The sequence below is a fragment of the Stenella coeruleoalba genome (genome assembly GCF_951394435.1).
Source record: "Stenella coeruleoalba genome assembly, chromosome: 3".
In the NCBI taxonomy this organism is placed as follows: domain Eukaryota; kingdom Metazoa; phylum Chordata; class Mammalia; order Artiodactyla; family Delphinidae; genus Stenella; species Stenella coeruleoalba.
This window is the reverse complement of record NC_137148.1, coordinates 78177930-78200146: the sequence shown is the minus strand read 5'-3', so window position 1 is coordinate 78200146 and position 22217 is coordinate 78177930. Positions and strand designations below refer to the sequence as shown.

Below are 22217 nucleotides of genomic sequence, written 5' to 3'. Positions count from 1 at the left end.
TTGGAGTATAATTGCTTTACAATGGTGTGTTAGTTTCTGCTTTATAACAAAGTGAATCAGTTATACATATACATATGTTCCCATATCTCTTCCCTCTTGCCTCTCCCTCCCTCCCACCCTCCCTATCCCACCCCTCTAGGTGGTCACAAAGCACCGAGCTGATCTCCCTGTGCTATGCGGCTGCTTCCCACTAGCTATCTAGTCTATGTTTGGTAGTGTATATATGTCCATGCCACTCTCTCACTTTGTCACAGCCTACCCCAAGGCATTTTTGAAACTATTTCTCCTCAAGAGCCTTCAGAGACCGAGTGAACAATAGAAGAAACGCAGTCTCTCCAACCATTAGTTGGGGAAAAGGATTCCGGGTAGACCAAAAACAACAGATGTTCACTATGAATACATTGTACCATTTCCAAAAATAAAATTCACCCTCAAAGGACAAATTTTGTCACCATTAAGGATGTTCAAAAGAACATTTTCCCCTGGAGGGGAAATCCAAAAGTGTTTCCAGACCAATCACGTCGCTGGAATAAGCATACAGGTTCTCTGAGGACTGCCCTGAAGGGGACGGCACTCATTTATATGTAAGAGTTCTGTTGTGTGGAGAGGCCTAATCACTGGCATTACTCTGCAGCCACATTTCATATACCTTCAGTGCTGATGAATTGCTGCTATGCAAGAGAATCAGGAAATTTCCTCTGGTCTATTTCTGGTGGGCCCTGGCTTTCATTACCAGTGGCTGCTATTGCTTTTAATAGAAAAGAAAACAGTGGGTCCCAACAATTAAAAACAATTGTGGCAAAACTGGATAGTGCAATGACCTGGGTAGTTTGTTTGTTCCTGCTCATGACTGAGCAGCTTGCAAACCTGAAGTATGGCTCCACTCTGACCCCTGGGTTATGATGCAGATAAGCTATAAAATGGTTTGGAAACAAGTTATTCTGAGGCAATCCGTTGTGTATGTCCCGGATATTTCCCTATGTCCATGTACTAATCTGTTAGATGATGTCTGGAAGTAAATAGGCGGTACGTAATACAAGCAGGTTTTCATAGGGAAATTGTGAAAACGCAGGTGACCCAGGGAAATACCAGATTGCCGGGAGAATTGAAAAGTCAACCTGAAACTTTAATGAACTAAAAAATGGGAGCTATTTTACCCTTTCAGTTAATCTTCTCTCAATGGATCTGGGGATTTTGTTTTATTTATTTTTTTATTGTGGCCACTTGGATTTTTAAAAAAATGTTTTTTGGTCACAAGGCCACCAAAGCAAATTCTCTTAAAGGCTGAGACAGATCCTTTTAAGTGATGTTTGTTAAAGATTGGGTTCACTAAAGTAGTGAATTAAATTAAGACAAGTTTCCTTCATCCAGAGTGTTCTTGGCAACATGTTTTGCATCCTTTTTTATTTTCTTCATAGAAATGCAAGGACAGTAGCTCCTTGCCCAGTTTACCAGTCATTTGTGAAAAGCCAGGGGGGCTCAGCTCTCACTCCCCTGAAAAGAGGCTTCAGTAAGCTGAGTCTCGCCACATGGGCAACTTCATCCCAGGCGTTGCAGGTGTCACACACGTTTACAGTAGGATTTACAGGGTCTAAAATAAATGGCCTAAAACAAAGCAAAACAAGCCTCATGCTCTCCATTTCTAAACCCAGTTTCAATTTGCTGTATAGTTAGAAGAGAGGAAGGTCTGAGTTAAATACGGAACCCTGTTAAGAAAAGGACTCTCTGGGAACTGTGGTAGTGAGTCCATGGAGGACTAACCACACCTATTAGAAAACAGCCCATTGTTCCTGCCCCACCAACTCTGACTTGATCTCATTTTCCCTTTTCACCTGAGGAAGCGTGTCCTCCCTGGATTCAGTCTTCAGTTTCCTCCTCATTTGTTGTCTATATCCACATTCTATTCATTTTACTCAAATTACTCTTAATTCACACTTTAGAATTAAAGTTCTGTGAGAAGTAATTGAAGGGAATTGACTTTGTAGTAATCAGGGCCTTCTCATTTACATGGAATCCCGATAAAGCTACTCTTTGCTCCAGAATTTCTTCCTTGATGGCAAACCTGCTTCTTATATCTTAAGGGTGTAGAAAAGATAAATAGTTACCTTGTGTGCTTCTGGTTAACCTTTACAAAAATGGGGAACTTGGGATGATAGTGTCTGTGCCAAACAACGTCGATTTCTGCATATCGAACAAGAAGTTTGAGGACTGCCCTCATTCCCTGTACCAGGCTGAAGAACAGGGGCTTCTCCACCCGTTCCCAGATGTATATGGTGAGGAGCTCCACTGTGTAAGAGGAGGGAAGTCTCCGGAATCTAGACACACAGAATGAAGTGTTGTACGTACTTGCATTAACCCAGAAAGTGAAGACAGGTTTATTCAGTTATGAGAAAAATCCAAGCTCAAAAGGCAATTTACAGAAGAAGAAATTCTATTTTCAATCTCACTACTTACCAAACAAAAACAATATTTCCACCAATCAGACTGGCCAAAAAAGGAATTATAATGTCCAACATTGGTAAGTCTGTGAAGAAAGGGACACTCACACGCCATTGGTGAGACTCTAAATAGCCTTTTCTGGAGTCAACTCAATTAAAATTTGAGATGTTCCATCCTTTTGACCCAGCATTTTTCACTTCTATGAATTCATTCTGTAAAAAACATCTACTAGTGCTCAAAGATATATACAAAAGTACATTTTTTGTTTTATTGTTTGAAATAGTAAATATTGGAAGTTCATCAATAGGGGACTAGTTAGATAGCTTCATGGTACATCTCTTACTGTGCTATTCAATATGGCAGCCACTAGCTGCATGTGGCTGTTGAGCACTTGACATGTGGCTAGTCTGACTTGAGTATGTACTGTATTTTGAAGAGTTATATAAAGTAAAATATCTCATTAATAATTTTTCTTTTGACTGTATGTTGAAATGATAACATTTTGGATATATTGGGTAAATATATTATTAAAATTAATTTCCCCTATTACTTTTTACCTTTTTAAAGTGGCTACTAGAATATATAATACTGCATATGTGGCTCGTATTTGAACCTCACATTCTATTTTTTTAGACAGCGTTGTCCTGTACTATGTGGTCATTAAAAGAAGTAAGGTAGATCACAATGTACAGATATAAAGATACAATATAGATTAACTGAAAAAATTTTAAAGCAATAAACAGCAAATACATTTTTTTTAAATTAAGCATACATAAAAAACAAATTTGGAGAATATGCTCTAAACATATTTTTGGGAGGTGGGGATTTAGGGTGAAGAAAGAAACTTGTTTTTTTTTTACATTAAGTCTTACACTGCAGTTTACATACCAGGAAAACAATTTAAAGCTGATAAACAAACTTGGGAGAAAAAACCCAACACGACAGTTTTGGGATTTCATGGCGGTTGATATTCAAATATGTATTTTTACTGCCTTGGCATTCATTAGCCACAGACATCTCTTTTGATGATATATTGCAAAATCATGCAATTTACTTCCTCTAATAGAATTTAGGGGAAACAGAGTAGCATTTTCTTACTATTATATTAATCATTTGTTTTTACCTCAACAAAGGAAATAGAAAAAACTAAAAATAGATGAAACCTCTTGTCCTGGTAATGAATAGCAAACCAGATTTCAGCTAATCAGTAACTCAGTTCCTGTGATTTTCCCTCAGCGGTTGACGACAATAGACACAAGACTTAAAGTCCACCTCTACTTTAACAATCTGATGCTTCCAAGTGCCCAAAGTAAGCCATGGTTGAAAACTGCTCAAGCAGGATATGCTCTTCACATTTTATGAAAGAAAATTTGGGGGTGGGGGGAGACTTAATAAGCAATGAACTTCACATTTTTATAGCATGATTACATATATATTTATATAGCTCTGATATGTGTTCATATTATTTTGTGTCATATTTTAGTCATTTAAAATTGGTTCATGTAAATCTTTCTATGTATTTCCATGTTCCCCAAACTTGTCTTGAACGGTATTTCATCATGACAATTTTACTTCATTCCCAAATTTTATTATCTTTAGTAGCACTATTCTGAATATACAGATTACTCTTTTTATGTGATTTACTTTCTCTAAGGGTAGTTCCTCTAAGTATTTCTGACATCTCTTTAAAAATCTTTGAGTACTCTTTTTTAATGAAATTCTTAATATAAATGGCCTCAACTCTTTTTTTAAAACCAAATAATAAGAAATATTTTACTTCTTACTTTCACCTGTTTTTGTTTTGTTTTAACTTAGAGGGGAGTTAACTTGACAGATGGTTTGAATATTTTAAAATCCTTAACACATAATAAATACTTAATACACATTACAAGATTACTTTCCTGAAATAGAAAACCAACTATTGTATTGGAACATATGTGGTCCAATTTCCCCACAATACCACCTTTTTAAGTCTTAGAATTATTTTTCTGCTACATTATTAGATAAGTTCCTTCTTGCAGATCTATAAATGCTCTCCACTACCAAAAAACAAAGTGATTTCAAAACCAGGCTTGTCATCTGACCAAGGATCTACTCAAAGCAAGAAGATTTATTTCTTTTTTTCTATATTCACTAGTTTTCCTATTTTTACTAGTAAATTTTTACTCAACCAAAAGAGAAAAAATATATAGAATGGTTAGAGATGTTTAGAAATAGGAGGTAACTATATAGGAATAATGTATGTTTTTACAAAGTGACAAATGTTATCATCAATATTAAACACAAAAATATACAAAGAGTAAACAGAATGTGTGATTCAGATGAACAAATCAGGATTTGTAACATACATAGCTGAAGAAGACTTATTCCATGTAGAAAGTGGCCATATATAAATATATTATAATAAACCCCCTGCCTCTGCTATTTCTGCCAAATGGAGAATTCATACAAATATATTCTAGTTCTCTGGTTTTCAAAAGTTTATCTTAAAATACTCAAACCAGTATCTGAGTCTCCCTCACATCCCTTTACTACACATTAGAGCCTATTGCTACCAAAGTGAAGAAAAGATACTAAAACATGCACATATCAACTTTTGAGGCTCCCCCTCCTGTAGAGGACAACTCTGCTCTGTTAGAATTGGCTACAGTAGAAAGAATACTTAAAGCCTGAACACTGAACGACTGAACAGCTCATTCAAATCATGCTAGTAGTCTCCCTTTTCCTTTTCTGTGCCTTACTTCCTTGCACCAACCCATTTGGTTATGCCACTGAATATTTTAGTTTCTATTCTTTGGTTCCTACCAAAACATTATGTTATAGTTGAAATAATGCAATACAGGTGTTCCATATTTTATAACAGCCCTCATTTTCTACATCGCTCTCTCTCCTTCCTCCCTCTCCCCTTCCTCTCTCTCTCTTTCCCTCTCTACATATATTCCCTCTCCCTACCAAGGAAAGAGGTGGAGCCTGAAAGAATAAAGAAAGGGGACTTGAAAAGAGAAAGGCTCACGTCGTGCCCATGTGCTGGTTACATACTTATTTTCCTTGGTGGTGTTGGCAAATGATGTCTTGAACCAATGTATCATTAAACGACTGAGCTCCTTCACCCTCACGACAGATGCCTTGACAAAATCCACTTGGTAAGGTAAGAGGGCCAAGGCACACAGCTGGGCCTCGTCACTGTCATTACAGAGGTACAGTTTGCGGTAAAGGTGAAGTTTTAAATCTGTTAACACCAAGGAACAAAGACAATTGTGAGACTTTCCTCCCTCCTCTCTTCTCCTGGTTTCCCGTGGTACAAATGAGCTGTGTTACTCTGATTAATTAGACCTTAAGCATTTAAAACAAAACAGTTTCTGTGTTTAGGAGAGTTATTCCAGTTTACCCAAGTGGTTAAAAGAGAAAGCTACAACATTATGATGCCAGAGTAGCTCAAATTGAGCTAACTCTGGTTCAAGAAAATCTTTCTCATCAGATGATAGAAAGATTTTCTATCAGCAGAGGAAGTTTATTTCTCAGAAGCAAATTTCATTACCATTTGCAAATGTCATCTGGCATATAAACTAAACATCATTATTCTCTGTGCACCATAACCTATATAATCCCCTGTTTAATTATCTAAATTGTTATTATCTGTATATATTTTTGCAGAAGAGATTCTACTACCCAGACACTTGAAGGAACTGATTATACTTTTAAAGATGGAGATGACTTTAAAAGATGTATTTGAGTCAAATTGCAAACAAACAAGCTATGACAACGATACATTAATGAGGAAGGAAAACTAGATTAAATAGCAAACATATATATATATTATATACTATAATCTCATAAAACAACATTAACTCAGATTGTACTCATTCTAATTGTATGATATATAAATGTTTAGTATCTTTTTATCATAATATACTTAAATTTTCCCAATTTGACACAATTAGAAGTTCTATTATGAATCTATTTTGTATACCCCTATCTGTACCTGTCCGTCTGCCTAACTAAATGGTCATGCAATAATGACACACTTGTTAATCATGGCAAATTTAGATTTTACTATACACATTTTAAAGTTAATTGTCAAGTATCTATTTTACTTGTACAATACATTAAAAAAAAACATTATGCCTTCATCCGGATTCCTAATTTGAAGAGTATCTGTACAGTCCTTTTATACTGGTCCAGCTATTTAGGGCCAAATCAGAGATATAATAGTAGGTTGATTTATCAACAGGTTAGAGAGTAAAATCAAATTCCTATGATAAACATAGATGAGCAGATAGAATTGTTTATGGCAAATATTCTCATAACTGCTGTTATAACAAACATATTCTAGTCTTTTATTGACAGTCTCTCTGACTTTCTTAGCAAACAGACAAATAAAAATTCAGGTTTATAATGACAAAAGATAGAAGAAACAATAATTTAACTTAAATTTTGGTATGCAATAGGTATGTCAGATATTTGATGACCTATTTCTATTATCTGATAAGCTGTCTTGGCTGACCCAGAGATTATCTACTCAAAGCCACCTCTGTATCAACATTTCCTCCTCTTTAAGGTTCTTCATTGACAGGAACCCAAGTTGGTGGCTTCTAACTTAAATTATTTTTTAGGCTTATAATTGTCTGTTTCTACCCTAACTGTGTGACTTAGAGGAGTTTATTTTATCACCATCATCATTTGTAAAAGCTAGAATACTTGGCTCCCTTGCTATTAATCAAATATTATGCTAAGTGCTTTATATTTATTAACACATTTGCTCTTTGACAACCCTTGATATGGAAACTATTATTATCTCCAGTTTATAAATGAGGAAATAGAGTCAGAGAAATTAAGTAGGTTGCCCAAAGTCACACAGCTAGGAAGTTAAACCATCTCTTGCCATCCTACTGTCCTACGTTGCAGGTTAGATCTGAGCCCAAATGCTTCCTAATCCGCGCCTAATTACTTCTCAGACTTTAATGAGCACAAGAGTCACCTGGGGATCTTTTGAAATGCAGTTTCTGACTTAGTAGGTCTGGGGTGGAGCCCAAGATTCTGTATCTCTAACAAGTTCCTGAGTGATGTTGATACTGCTAATCTGAGAATCATATTTAGAGCAGGAATACTGTCAACCATGTCCTTGTCAAACCTCATGGCTCTGGGGTGCATTGCGGCACACAGGGCCAAACTGTTAGTTGTCTAGCACGTATGTAAGATGTGCAGGGAATAACATTAAGATGCCTGTGAAGATTTAATGTGATTATCTGAGTCTTGCTCTGACAATTATTAGCAACATTTAGTTGCCTAAATGGAATCCTAGGACTTGTCTGAACTGTTCATCTCCTCTCAAACCCATTCCTCGTCATCAGTGGAGAGAAGCAGGGTTACATAATAACTTCAGTCTTTTAAAAATTCATTTCACACAGCTGTGCTCAAGAACTTAGGGGACTTAGAAGCCAGAGTAAAAATATACGTCTGCTCCTCTGGGAGACACTTTAGCTCAAGAGCTACTGATATAACCTCAGATCTTCAAGACGATAACCCGAAGGCTGGCTAACAATTGTGCTTTTGAAGTCCGCACACAAGAGAAAGAAAGCATTTTACACAAACACAAGAGCTTCATGGGCCTGTGGTGAGACCTAAGGAGACGGAAGTATTTTCTCTTAATAAATATTCATTGAGCTAAGCACAATTACATGCTACATGATTTCAAACTAAATCTCATATTTTACTTCTTGCAACTATCCTTGAGGTAACTTTCTCATCTCAGTTTTATAGATGAAAAAAGTGAGGCTTCAGAGTTTTCCATGATTTACACAAGTTCACATAGACAATATGAAATAGATCTGGGATTTGGCCTCAAGCCCAGTGTGTTCTCTCCATTATATAACTTTGATGTCATGTCAGTCTACACAGACCTACACAGTGAGACAGACCTGGATTTGCATCCCAGCTCTTACACTTACTAACTATATAACTGTGGGCAAGTTGCTTACATTTTCTAAGACTCAGTTTTTAAATATTCAAACTGGGGAAATAGCTTCCTTTCAGGGTTGTTGTGCAAATCAATTAGGATTCATTTACCAATTAATTTTAGGGCAATGAGAATTATATATGGCACATAATAAGTGCTTGATAAATCACAGCATTAAAAAGAAAATCATAGGCTCAGCAAGATTTTCAAGGCAGGGTGTAGGATGGGACAGGTTAAGAAAAGTTTATCAGTGGAAACATTGTGCAAAGACAGAGATGGGAGGGAAATATTTAAGAGTCACTCGCTTGCGCTTCCCTGGTGGCACAGTGGTTGAGAGTCCGCCTGCCAATGCAGGGGACACGGGTTCATGCCCCGGTCTGGGAAGATCCCACATGCCGCAGAGCGGCTGGGCCCACGAGCCATGGCCGCTGAGCCTGCGTGTCCGGAGCCTGTGCTCCGCAACGGGAGAGGCCACAACAGTGAGAGGCCCGCGTACCGCAAAAACAACAACAACAAAAAAAAAGTCACTGGCTCAAGAATCTCTCCTCTACCAAATGTGAGCACCAAAAGAGCAAAAATATTGAGCTCCTACTTAATTCACTATAAATATTTAATGGTACATGGTAGGTATTCCAGAAATGATGGTTGAATAGAATATTTAAATGAATAGATCAATGAAAATATTTGATACCTGCGGCTAAGCCAGAGCAGGGTCACTGGTCATGTATTGGCTCACAAATTGCTATGGCATTTTCAGTTCTGCCATTTTGCCACACAGAGAATATACAAATGTTTTAAGTCAAGCAGAAGCCTAGCCTCAACCCCCAAGTTCTCTGGAGAATACATTTACCTCTATATAAATCACTTAGTCATCTGGGCCTCTGCCTGGGCTACTGAACCAAAATACCATAGACTGGATGGCTTAAACAACAGAAATAATTTATTTCTCACAGTTCTGGAGGCTGGGAAGTCCAAGATCAAGGTGCTGGTAACTTTGCTTCCTGATGAGAACCCTCTTCCTGGCTTGCAGATGGCTACCTTCTCACTACATGCTCCCATGGCTGAGAGAGGAAGTTCTGGTATCTCTTTTTATTCTTACAAGAGAATTAATCCCATCATTGGGGCTTCACCCTCAGGATGTCATCTAAACCTAATTGCATCTCAAAGGCCTCACCTCCTAATACCATCACATTTGGGTGTAGAGCTTCAAAATGCGAATTTTAGGGGGACACAAACATTCAATCCATAACAGAGCCATCATGTTTTTGCCTAAAGTGGAGATACTCTACCCCCGTTTTTAGGAGTATGATTCGACTCTATTTCATATCTTACCCTAGATAACACAACATCTTAGGGATAAAAATAACATCACAATGACCATAACAATGCCATTCTATGACTCTGTCCTTATCACTTTTCACTTCTTTTAGGAGTTCCAACTCCCTCAAATCCCTATCCTACTTCAGTCCCCAGGGACTACCTCCCATGTGCTTGCAGGCTCTTTCTTTCTGTATCACACGGTATCTGCCATTAACATTTTCTGATCTTTTGTGCTGTGTTTGATGCCTTCTGTGGCTGCGTCTACCAGAAGCATGGATGGTCCAGCCAAAGACAGTCATGCCTCCAATGGTGGCCATGCCATGCCAAAGGCACAACTGCTCTTGCCAGTACCAGAGCATCAAAGAGAGACGGCCGCTCCTGCATCTTCTCAATTCAGAGTGAGGGTGGTCCTCTTAGCTGCGCAGGCACTCTGGGCCCCTTCTCTGCTTACACAGGAACTCTGGGGCTGCTTTCTACCACTCAGGCTGCAAAACTGTGCCAACCTGAGCTTTGGCTGCCTTAGTAGACATCCAGGAAACAGCTCTTCTGGTTTTTACTTAATTTTTTGAACTCTTTCTCCCAAAGACAGAGGCATGAGTCCACTGGTGCTGAGTATTAAACACCCTCAACAATCTGTTGAATTTAGACCAAAGTTCTGTTCCTAACCAGTCCTTTCCATTATAGGAGACTCATTTACCTTCCTGAATTAGCCAGATTGTGGTTGAATCCCAGTGCAAACTCAATTTAGGCTCAAATTGGAATTCTTGCTACAAGAGGCAGCTCCTTGCAGGCCAAGTCCATACTTCTTTTGTGTTCTTTCTCTACTCCATTATACAGAACACACAGTTAATACTTGATTGTACTTCTTAAATTAAAAACTGGTAGCATAAGGATACACAGTATTAATGCACTGCAGGAAAAAAAAAAAAAGTGACTCCTAAAACCAGTAAGTGATTCAGTGCCACTGCCAACAGCCTGGTTCTGTGTACCTAGCCCAGGACTGTGTCTTGATGTGGTCAGTCCTCTATAAATACACACTGAATGAATAGCCATTTTAAAGATTTCCTATGCAACAAAACAAGTAAATCTTACCTGTGGAGGGTGTAGGCCCCAGGACATCATAGTAGGCCATGATCTCAAAAGAATGGCTGTGAAGTCTTTCAGTACATAAAAAATTGAATCTTAAAGACAATGGTGTTCTCTTCCCCATTAGGATCCTTAGAAAAGGAACATGACATATGAGCGATAAGAGAAAGAGAAAAAAGAAAACATGAGATGATTTTCAACCATCTTTCCCCTTATTCTAGCCCTGCTGCTCTCTTGTCTATTTCTTGAACATGCCAGGGGTGTTTCCTACTCCGGACTTTTGCAGTTGCTATTCCTATACCTAGACTACACTTATCTCAGATAATTCACATGGCTGGACCCTGGCTTCATTCAGGTCTCTGCTGCACCATTTGGCCTTTCCTGGCCACCCTTTAAAACAAGAGCTCCTTCCCTATTCCCTGTTCCATTACCCAGCTTTACGTTTCTTCATAACATTTAATTACCACTTGACATTATATTATTTCTTTATTTCTCTCACACAGGGGTACTAGGTGCACAAAGTCAGGAACTGTGCTTGTTTTGTTCACTGTTCTGTCCCTAGTATCTGACACATAGTAGATGATTAATAATTTTTAACCGGATTATTATCTATGTATTGGGGCATAAGATACTGTTAATCATGAGTATGGTACAGTAAAATATTTTAAAAGAACTGAGACTTCTATTTCTGGATATAATGAAGTAGTTAACAGCTGACCAATGCTCACTGAGAACAACTAGATAATTGGATTTAAAAAATCACGTGTATGTGTGTCTTAGAGGCATTGGAGAGTTGCTGAAGCTAGAAAGGTCAGGATTTGGTGAGGAGTGGGGTAGCAGATAATGGAGAGATGGACTAATATTCTGCTGCCATTTTCCCTGGGGACATATACCAATTTGGGAAATAGAGAAGAAGCTGAAAATATGGACTTTGGGAAAAGGGAAGCTTTTGGGGTTCAAGAAACCACTAGAACTTTGTCAAGCTTATAGGGCTAAAGCAATGCAGAGACTTGGAGGCCACAATCCTGAAGAAATCCTGGGTTTCATCCTGAAATCCTGGTGGAGAACTGAACCCAAGAGATGACCTGCTTTTCCCTCCAAACATTTGCTGAATTCTGAAGATGCTTGAGACAGGTATGGTTATGAAATGAAGCAGAATATCTTAGAGAATTGAGTGGAGATGTAGATAGTCTTGCCAGACTAAGGCAACATGGATTAGGATTCACTCTCAGGGGCTGAGGAGACAAGGATTAGGGGCAAGTCCTTGGTGAAACTACTAGGCTGTAACGGTGGCTCCTTAGCTGCATACTGGAATCACTGGGGATCCTTAAAAAGTGTTGATGCCTTGCTCTCACCTCCAGATGTTTTTTTTTAACGGATATGGGGTGTGACCTGGGTGATCAGCTCTTATTCTATCCATTTGGTGAGGAAAGTGTACACCTCTCTGGAAAAAGAGAACATCAGCTGAAGCATCTAAGACTTTTAATGCACAGTGTCCTGGTTTTAATCTTTAAATCACTAGAAATTAAATTTAAAATCACTAGAAATTCTAAGAGACAGGGCTATAAGATTTTAAACTGAGAGAAAAAACAAACTGTAGAAACAGACCCCATAGGTGATAACAAATATTGGTATAAGTAGATAAGGATTTTAACTGATTAATATGTTCAATGAACAGAGGAATAGACAGTAAAAGTAGACGTAAAGATGAAAAATTAAACTGGAGTTGGATTTTATATACATTAAAAAAAGAATGGAAATTATAGAACTAAAAAAAATAATTGAACTTAAAAGCTTTATAGATAAATTTAACAAAAATTAGATATAGCAGGAGAGAATTACTGACCTGAAAGATAGGCCAATAGGCATCATCCAAAATGAAAAAAAAAATTTTTTTGTATATATAATGTCCTTTCATTTAAATTGAACAGAAATTTCTGAAATTTTATAACTCCTCAGTACTTTTTAAAAAATGTCGAGACTGTGAAATTCTAATTGGCTTCATGTACCACAAAAGGAATACATTAAATCATTATCAAATTCCCTCACCTTATTTTTGTCATGAGTATATCCTTCTCTCTCAGTCAGGGAGAGTGAAAAGGAATTAAAGAAACCAGTAGCCTAACACTCCTGTCATAATTTGGAGGCAGATCTTGCTATGCTCAACATGGTAACTGTATGTTTGGGAGACATGGTCCTAGGTGGCTGAAGTTTACTCTTATAGATGCCAGAGGGCTTAAATGAGGTATTGAATCAGTTGGGGAGTTCAGGTCACTTCTAGAATGGGTCAAGATTAATGAGAATGTCAGTACTATCCTGGGCTAACTTACATGAACCTTACTGTCCAATGAGTATCTCAAAAGGTTTTCTATTATTGTATGTGGAAATGGGACATGGGTCCTAGCAGTGCTTGGTCATGAGTCCTCAGCTGATATATTTGCCACTTCCTATTTCATGTCAGCCCAGTCCATGGACATGTTTTATCTTGGCCATGTCTTGTCAGGACAACTCCATGTCCTGCAATGTGGTTCTAAAGGGATGATATATCAGAGAAGAGCCTTAAGTTATCTGACCTGATAATAAAAAGAGAGCTTCTTGTCTTTAAGACCTCTAAATCAAAGCAATTAGAAATAAGAGCTAATGGGCAGAAATCCCAATTACAAACATAACTGTTACAGGCATGACATATTTTTAGCACTGTCTCCTTAAAAGCTCAGAATATGTTTCCCCAATGTGGTTTTCAATAATAAACACACTGGTATGTGCAGAGAGGAGCACAGTGCCCCTGGTGTGTAAATGATTTCTAGTACCTTGGGCTTATTGGGCAAGTCTCCTGAGGTTTCATTCACAAGCAGGGCTCAGAAAGTCACTGACATAGAACAGTTGCTGTTACTGGTAGGTTGAGACATGGACTAGTTCCAAAGGACAAGAAAGGATTTCCCACACCCATCTTGCAAAATAAAGTAACTGAATAGCTTTAAAAATAACAGCAACAAACAATATATCACCAAAAACCAGGTATCAACTGAAACAATAAACTTCTTTACTCTCTCAGTGGGTGGGAGTCAAAATCAACTGTCAGACTCACATATCTGCTTCTTTTCCATTTTTAATTCAATTTTCCCCTCAAATGAATCGTGGTATGGTCTTGGTTGTGCTGAGAAGCAGAGAATAAAGCCAGAAAAAATGACTGCCGCGTGCAGATATCAGTACAAGGAAACACCCGTGGACAATCTTCCTCCTTTCCTGACTTCACGATCCTTCCCTGTCAGTCTGCCTTGAAGTCTCATTCTCCTACAAATATGTTCCTTTTTTTTTTGCCAAGGAATTGTTCAGCAAAACAAAATGTGGCATAAAATATATTCTGAGCTGAATGAAAACCATTATTGCTCCTTGAAAAATCACTGCGAGGAAGAGAAAAAGAACAGGCATTGAACAGATGCAGAGGAAAGGATGGTGGTTACCTGGGAATTTGTTTCAGCTTTAAAGAGTTTTCAATGACATTTTTTAATGAGTTGAAAGAATAGAAGGAACAGAGCTTAGAAAATGATTTTGCTTGTTTTGAGGAACAATTAGAGCAAGGAAATGAAGGTTTTTGGAGCTGTTCTTTTCCATGGGTTCTACTTCAAAATTTGTTCTGAAAATCTAACAAAATAAAAGCTTCAGGCATGTTTTGTCCAGGAGAAGGGTGCCTGCCTGAGATACAGAAGAGAGGAAAAGGAATTAGGGAGGGCTCTTCTATTAGGGTCTTTGACGTTGGGTGGGCAGGGAGTATAGAATTAGGACATAACAATGAAGGACAAAGATTTTGATTCCAAATAAAGTCACCAGGGAAAGCGTATACCTAACTCTTATTGTTAATGTGCCTTGAGAGTACTTTAACTGTCCTGTTTTGATAAATAATAATAACAATGATATAATGTACCCTATAGTTTACAAATTCAATGGGGAAAACTTGGAAGAAACAATGGGTAAAAATGAAAAACACATTCTCCCATTTCTTCTTTTTTTTTTCCTTTTCTTAAAGGTGGTCTTTCCCTGTTCAACGTGTAATTGTATGTGAAACTCCATCATTTCCCCTTCTGCCTTTCCAACCCCAATGTGCTTCATTATAGTTACCATCAGGCCATTCATCTGACATCTTTGCTAACTACCACAATTTAGTAGGTGTTTGGTATTCCTGAAGGTAGTGTTTTTCATTAAAAGACACATTCAGGCTAGCTCTCTACACTCATTTGAAGCAAGGGCTTGGTAACGAATCTATTATTTAAATTAATAAACAGTTCTGGGACATTGTTTTAAAACATTGATCTTATTTTAGAATTGAAGTGGCACACAGTCTGGTCTGTTTTACTCAAGAAAAATGTTTTATTCCCTTTACAACATAGTTATTTGCATTTTTCTTCATCCACAATTCATTAGACTGAAAAAAAATAGCAGATGTACAATTGGAATAGAAAAATAAATAATAACATGTCAAGGCTTTTTATTCTTTTCTTTTTGGAACTCACCAAAAAAAAAAAAAAAAAAAAAAAAAAAAAAAAAAGACCTAACTAGTTCAACACTGGGGGCAAAGAGACATTGTGTGTCATGTCAGCAAAGCCACTTCAGCAAAAGACCCCAGGACATGGCTGAGGGGAATGTTTATCAGACAAATGTATCTCAAAGATTCTTCATTCTTGGAGGCACCTTTCTCAGCCCTTCCTGTTTGCATTCCTCAGAGTCAGATTTCAGCTGAGGGATGGAAATTAAATAAAGGTGCATTGGAGAAGACATAATTAGTCCTTAAATCATAGGATCTCAAATTCGTGAAATTTCATTGCAAGTTTAGCTAGAAGTCTCTTTTTAAAAAAAAGCCTCTGGGGCAGTCTCTCCAAGTTTTCTCCCATAAATTTAACGTTAGCAAATACAAGTAATTATTACTCAATAATGGTCTTCTGTGACAAGCCAAGAGTTTCCTTCAGCAGTTTTTTCCACCTTTGAAATAAAAGAATTCACAGAAACACATTCACCCAGACCTGTTCCCATGTGAAGTTCTCTTCAAGTTTTCTCTCAGAGTCTCCAACCCTTCTCTCAGTTGTTTCTTGCAATGGTTCACACTGGCAAACACATCACTGAGCAACACAATGTCAATCTCAGAGCATCCTTGGGTGTCAGTCCTCTTTACATAAGAACCACCCTGTGAAGACAAGGGGTACAATGTGGGGAAAACCTCAACCTTGAGGGAAGTGCAGATTTCTAGTTGTAGCATTTTTAGGGTCAATTAACTTTGTGAATAGCTTAAATATGTGCTAGTTTATCTTCCTTCACCTCGGAGAAAAAAGAAAGACAGGGGAAGAAAGTAATCTATCATGGTCTACTGAGAATTTAGGTTCAGTTGTGGAAAAGAAAGCATAATTTGCAGAAAAAGCCTGAAAATCGTTATGAAAAGTTAGAGCTAGAAGTTCTCAGACTTTCTGCTTGAGAGCCACTGACTGTGAAGAATCCACAAGGGCAGGAATTAAATTCACTGCTGTACACTCAGAACCCAGACCAAGACACACATGGCAGCCCTCAGTGAACACCTGATTGGGCAACCTGGGGCAGAGGTGCCCTGAAACAAACTGTACCTGTGAGTTAGAACCTTAAGTGACTGGTGTTTCTGGAGGGTGTTCGTTTGCTATGTTTCTAAATAGATTATAAATGATTTTAAGAAAGTATTCTGTGATTATAATTAATGAGAATTTATTTCAAATCTCTTGCTAAATATAATTTTATAAAAGTTAAAACTTTAAGCAGTTAACAGCATATCTTTGCCTTCTTTAGCACTGAAGGAAAATTTTTGTTGCAATTTCCCAAAGGAGGCTCTTTAGCAGTAAAAGCAACTGGTATCTATGATTTGGGAAACATTATGTCCACAGGGTAAAAGCAATCTGTCAAAGGTAGGTTGTGACACGTAATGAGACATGACAATTTCTTATGAAGTTAGATAACATTCCGAAGCTCTGAGCCCTTTGCCATCTGTTGAATGTTAATCTCAAGGATTTCCAACAGCCCGTTCAGTCAGGCACTGTGTGGCTCACTGAAGTAAGCAATAATGTGCCATTTTTATTCTTGGCACTGACCTAGCCTGCCCTGGGAGGAGGCTGAGCTCTTCACAGAGACATGGCAGCTTGGCCAGAGGGGAGAGTTCATGGATTATGGAAAGTATTTACTACTAAAGAAAATAAGGGAACAAATACCACCTACCAACAAGAACAGCTAGGTAGGTCAAGGGGAAAGGACATGAATATGTCTCCTACCTCATGGCCTTACACTTCAGAGCAACATTTCCAAAAGGGTGAGCCACAGGGTACCAAAAGGGTTTAGTTTCAGGTAAGAAAAACCATTTCAGTTACTTCAAGCAGAAAGGGATTTAATTTAGGGAATCATTGGAATAGCTAGAAGAACAGGCTCTAGACTGAACTTTCAGGAATGACTTTCAGAATAACATTGCTGAGTTTTGTTTTTTTTTTTAATTTAATTAATTAATTTATTTTTGGCTGTGTTGGGTCTTCGTTTCTGTGCGAGGGCTTTCTCTAGTTGCGGCGAGCAGGGGCCACTCTTCATTGCAGTGCGCGGGCCTCTCACTGTCGCGGCCTCTCTTGTTGCGGAGCACAAGCTCCAGACGCGCAGGCTCAGTAGTTGTGGCTCACGGGTCTAGTTGCTCCGTGGCATGTGGGACCTCCCCAGACCAGGGCTCGAACCCGTGTCCCCTGCATCGGCAGGCAGATTCTCAACCACTGCGCCACCAGGGAAGCCCAACATTGCTGAGTTTTAATAACTGCCAAGTGTAGACTCAGCTACAATCAGGGAGCCTGCTCTGAAAGCTGTTATGGCAACTGCTGGCTCCAGGACCATACTGCCTTAGCTGACATCTAGGAATGAAGAAGCTGCCTCTGCAATTGTGCATCCCAGAGACCCCCTGCCCTACTGTAAATCCAGGGACTGGAAGTCATCGCCAGAACTCTCGGCTTCAAAGTCGACCTGTACTTTCTACATCTGGACTAGCTAAAATAGGTGCCTCGTACCCTACTGCCTCTCCCCCAGCTTAACTCAGTTCTGGACTCAGTCTTGCAGTAGTGCAACTAATTGACAAAACCTATTTTGTCATAGTGGCAAGGGAATGTGGGAAATGTAGCTTTTAGTGCTTCCTGAACCTGAGAGTTTGTAATATGCTAACATGTACAGTCAATCTCCAAGAATGGAATATAGGGCACAGCAATTCCACAGCTTAATTGATCATTGGCCCTTGTTTTCAGCCATCACCTAGCAGGACTGGAATAGAACTCTGGCTCCCAATTTCTAGCTCTGTGCTCATGCCTTATTTCTGTAGAATAAAATATGTTTCATATTCAGGCTTTTTCCATAGCTACATTAGCTAGAATTTAATCATACTCGTAAAACATATTTGCTATTAAGCTACATTAAAAGTTAATATTTTTATTTTAATAAACATGGCTTACAGATACTTTTATAACAATAATGTGTGCATTTTAAGAAGAAGGAATGGAAAAATTATAAGAAAAAATGCCCTCAGAACTATGTCCTGTATTTTGTTTTCTAAACACTGATTAAATAGTATGTAGTGGTGATATTAACTTATAAGTAATAGTGATAGAAGGGAAGTCACACCATCATTGTTGTTTGGATCACTTCCTTGTGTTCAGGCCATTTTCCCTCAAGGAAATTTTCACAGAATGACCGTGTGCTCTGTGGACAACTATTCCCAGACACAGTGAATTGCCTTTAAGGTGGCAGGTAGCCCATCAGCAAGGCACCTAATTACTTCCACAGCCATGTTGCCCAGCCATGAAACAGTGCTCTGGGGGATAGGCTCACCTCCTTTGCCTGAAATTCCCTTAAGCATTTACAAATATCGGTCAAGTGTGAGCCAAGTCCTTGGCCTTGCCAATCTAAAGGCACTTTTGCCCCTTGGGCAAAAACTGCCAACTTTAATCGGTTCCAGCTGTCACATGGTTGAGTGCCTGCTCAGCTAGCCTGAAGCCTGCCCTGGCATTTCAAAGGGCTCCTAGAAGGCCTATCACCCCACAAAGAAGGTGAAGCTGGCCTTTGAACATGTGGCCCTGCCCAGTTGATGTGCATCACCTCCAAGAGAAAGGAATGGCTTCCTTAGGGCTGCATGGCCCAGCCAGAGGGCTGGGGGCTCAGATTACCTGGATGACTCGGGAGGCCGGTACTGGAAAGCAACCCTGGATCAGCTGGAGCAGGGCGCTGATTTCAGCCACACAAGCAGCACTCTGAGAACCCGAGGCAGGGCGGATTTTTTTGTCTGCAAATCTCTGTAGCTCTTGGGAACCTTTACACTCCAACATATTATGAGGTGAAAATCCTGTGGACATTTGGGCTTCATAGAGAAATGATCAACATTCGATATTCACTGCACAGAAATGGTTGTATGTGTGTCTAACACAGGATCTAATTTTGTATGCAAATTATGTCTAGTTAATTATCAGGACTTAAAAAAAAATTATCAGGATTGCCTTTTGCGATAACAGGGAGATCTACCTTCTCTGCTGGTAGAGCATTAGGTGAACCAACAGACTTTACGCCCTCTGGACTTAGCTGGCAGGTTAACACTAAGTCTCAACAGAGAAATGGCTGAATTTCTCTGAGATAAACTGAGATATTCATTCTTAAGTCAGAAAGAAGTCTTTGCCCCAATTTATAAATCATTTTAAGTTTCTAAATGAAACACATGTTATCAAATTTCAATAAAATGATCCCAGAGTAAAGAACTCCAAGTTAAGCCATCTATTCTAAAAGGTCTTAAACTGTCAGCCCATAGGCCATATTCTACCTGCTGAATGTTTCATTTGGACCTGAAAAGTGTTTTAAAAAGAAGAAACTGAGCCAACATCTAGAAATCAGCAGATAGTACATTTTTTTTGAATTTTATATTATTTATTTTTTTATACAGCAGGTTCTTATTAGTCATCAATTTTATACACATCAGTGTATACATGTCAATCCCAATCGCCCAATTCAGCACACCCCCACCGCCACCCCCGCTTTCCCCCCTTGGTGTCCATACATTTGTTGCCTACATCTGTGTCTCTATTTCTACCCTGCAAACTGGTTCATTTGTACCATTTTCTAGGTTCCACATATATGCGTTAATATACGATATTTGTTTTTCTCTTTCTGACTTACTTCACTCTGTATGACAGTCTCTAGATCCATCCACGTCTCAACAAATGACCCAATTTCATCCCTTTTTATGGCTGAGTAATATTCCATTGTATATATGTACCACATCTTCTTTATCCATCTGTCTGTTGATGGGCATTTAGGTTGCTTCCATGACCTGGCTATTGTAAATAGCGCTGAATGAATATTGGGGTGCATGTGTCTTTGTGAATTATGGTTTTCTCTGGGTATATGCCCAGTAGTGGGATTGCTGGATCATATGGTAATTCTATTCTTAGTTTTTTAAGGAACCTCAATACTGTTCTTCATAGTGGCTGTATCAATTTACATTCCCAACAACAGTGCAAGAGGGTTCCCTTTCCTCCACGCCCTCTCCAGCATTTATTGTTTGTAGATTTTCTGATGATGCCCATTCTAATTGGTGTGACATGATACCTCATTGTAGTTTTGATTTGCATTTCTCTAATAATTAGTGATGTTGAGTAGCTTTTCATGTGCTTCTTGGCCATCTGTATGTCTTCTTTGGAGAAATGTCTATTTAGGTCTTCTGCCCATGTTTAGATTGGGTTGTTTGTTTTTTTAATATTGAGCTACATGAGCTGTTTATATATTTTGGAGATTAATCCTTTGTCCGTTGATTCGTTTGCAAATATTTTCGCCCATTCTGAGAGTTGTCTTTTCATCTTGTTTATGGTTTCCTTTGCTGTGCAAAAGCTTTGAAGTTTCATTAGGTCCCATTTGTTTATTTTTGTTGTTATTTCCATTACTCTAGGAGGTGGATCAAAAAAGATCTTGCTGTGATTTATGTCAAAGAGTGTTCTTCCTATGTTTCCCTCTAAGAGTTTTATAGTGTCGGGTCTTACATTTAGGCCTCTAATCCAGTTTGAGTTTATTTTTGTGTATGGTGTTAGGGAGTGTTCTAATTTCCTTCCTTTACATGTAGTTGTCCAGTTTTCCCAGCACCACTTACTGAAGAGACTTTCTTTTCTCCATTGTATATCCTTGCCTCCTTTGTTATAGATTAGTTGACCATAGGTGCATGGGTTTATCTCTGGGCTTTCTATCTTGTTCCATTGATCTATATTTCTGTTTTTGTGCCAGTACCATATTGTCTTGATTACTGTAGCTTTGTAGTATAGTCTGAAGTCAGGGAGTCTAATTCCTCCAACTCCGCTTTTTTCTCTCAAGACTGCTTTGGCTATTTGGGGTCTATTGTGTCGCCATACAAATTTCAAGATTTTTTGTTCTAGTTCTGTAAAAAATGCCATTGGTATTTTGATAGGGATTGCATTGAATCTGTAGATTGCTTTGGGTAGTATAGTCATTTTCACAATATTGATTCTTCCAATCCAAGAACATGGTATATCTCTCCATCTGTTGGTATCATCTTTATTTCTTTTGTCAGTGTCTTATAGTTTTCTGCATACAGGTCTTTGTCTCCCTAGGTAGATGTATTCCTAGGTATTTTATTCTTTTTGTTGCAATGGTAAATGGGAGTGTTTCCTTAATTTCTCTTTCAGATTTTTCATCATTAGTGTATAGGAACACAAGAGATTTCTGTGCATTAATTTTGTATCCTGCAACTTTACCAAATTCATTGATTAGCTCTAGCAGTTTTCTGGTGGCATCTTTGGGATTCTCTATGTATAGTATCATGTCATCTGCAAACAGTGATGGTTTTACTTCTTCTTTTCCAATTTGTATTCCTTTTATTTCTTTTTCTTGTCTGATTGCCATGGCTAGGACTTCCAAAACTATGTTGAATAATAGTGGTGAGAGTGGACATCCTTGTCTTGTTCCTGATCTTGGAGGAAATGCTTTCAGTTTTTCACCATTGAAAATGAGGTTTGTTGTGAGTTTGTCATACATGGCCTTTATTATGTTGAGGTAGGTTCCCTCTATGACCACTTTCTGGAGAGTTTTTATCATAAATGGGTGTTTAATTTTGTCAAAAGCTTTTTCTGCGGCTATTGAGATGGTCATATGGTTTTTCTTCTTCAATTTGTTAATGTGGTGTATCACATTGTTTGATTTGCATATATTGAAGAATCCTTGCATCCCTGGGATAAATCCCACTTGATCATGGTGTGTGATCCTTTTAATGTGTTGTTGGATTCTATTTGCTAGTAATTTGTTGAGGATTTTTGCATTTATATTCATCAGTGATATTGGTCTGTAATTTTCTTTTTTTGTAGTATCTTTCTCTGGTTTTGGTATCAGGGTGATG

General features: G+C 38.4%; 1 protein-coding gene across 1 annotated transcript; it reads right to left on the bottom strand.

Annotated features, from left to right (window-relative positions):
- Positions 1 to 1448: 1448 nt before the first annotated feature.
- On the bottom strand, positions 1449 to 19182 carry LOC307184858 (2'-5'-oligoadenylate synthase 1A-like; the record flags this gene model as incomplete). The annotated part of the gene is made up of 6 exons (XM_079918631.1): positions 1449 to 1605; positions 2106 to 2315; positions 5479 to 5668; positions 10808 to 10872; positions 15820 to 15980; positions 18997 to 19182. The coding sequence occupies 6 exons, from the start codon at positions 19180 to 19182 to the stop codon at positions 1449 to 1451; spliced, it is 969 nt and encodes a 322-aa protein (XP_079774757.1).
- Positions 19183 to 22217: the final 3035 nt, after the last annotated feature.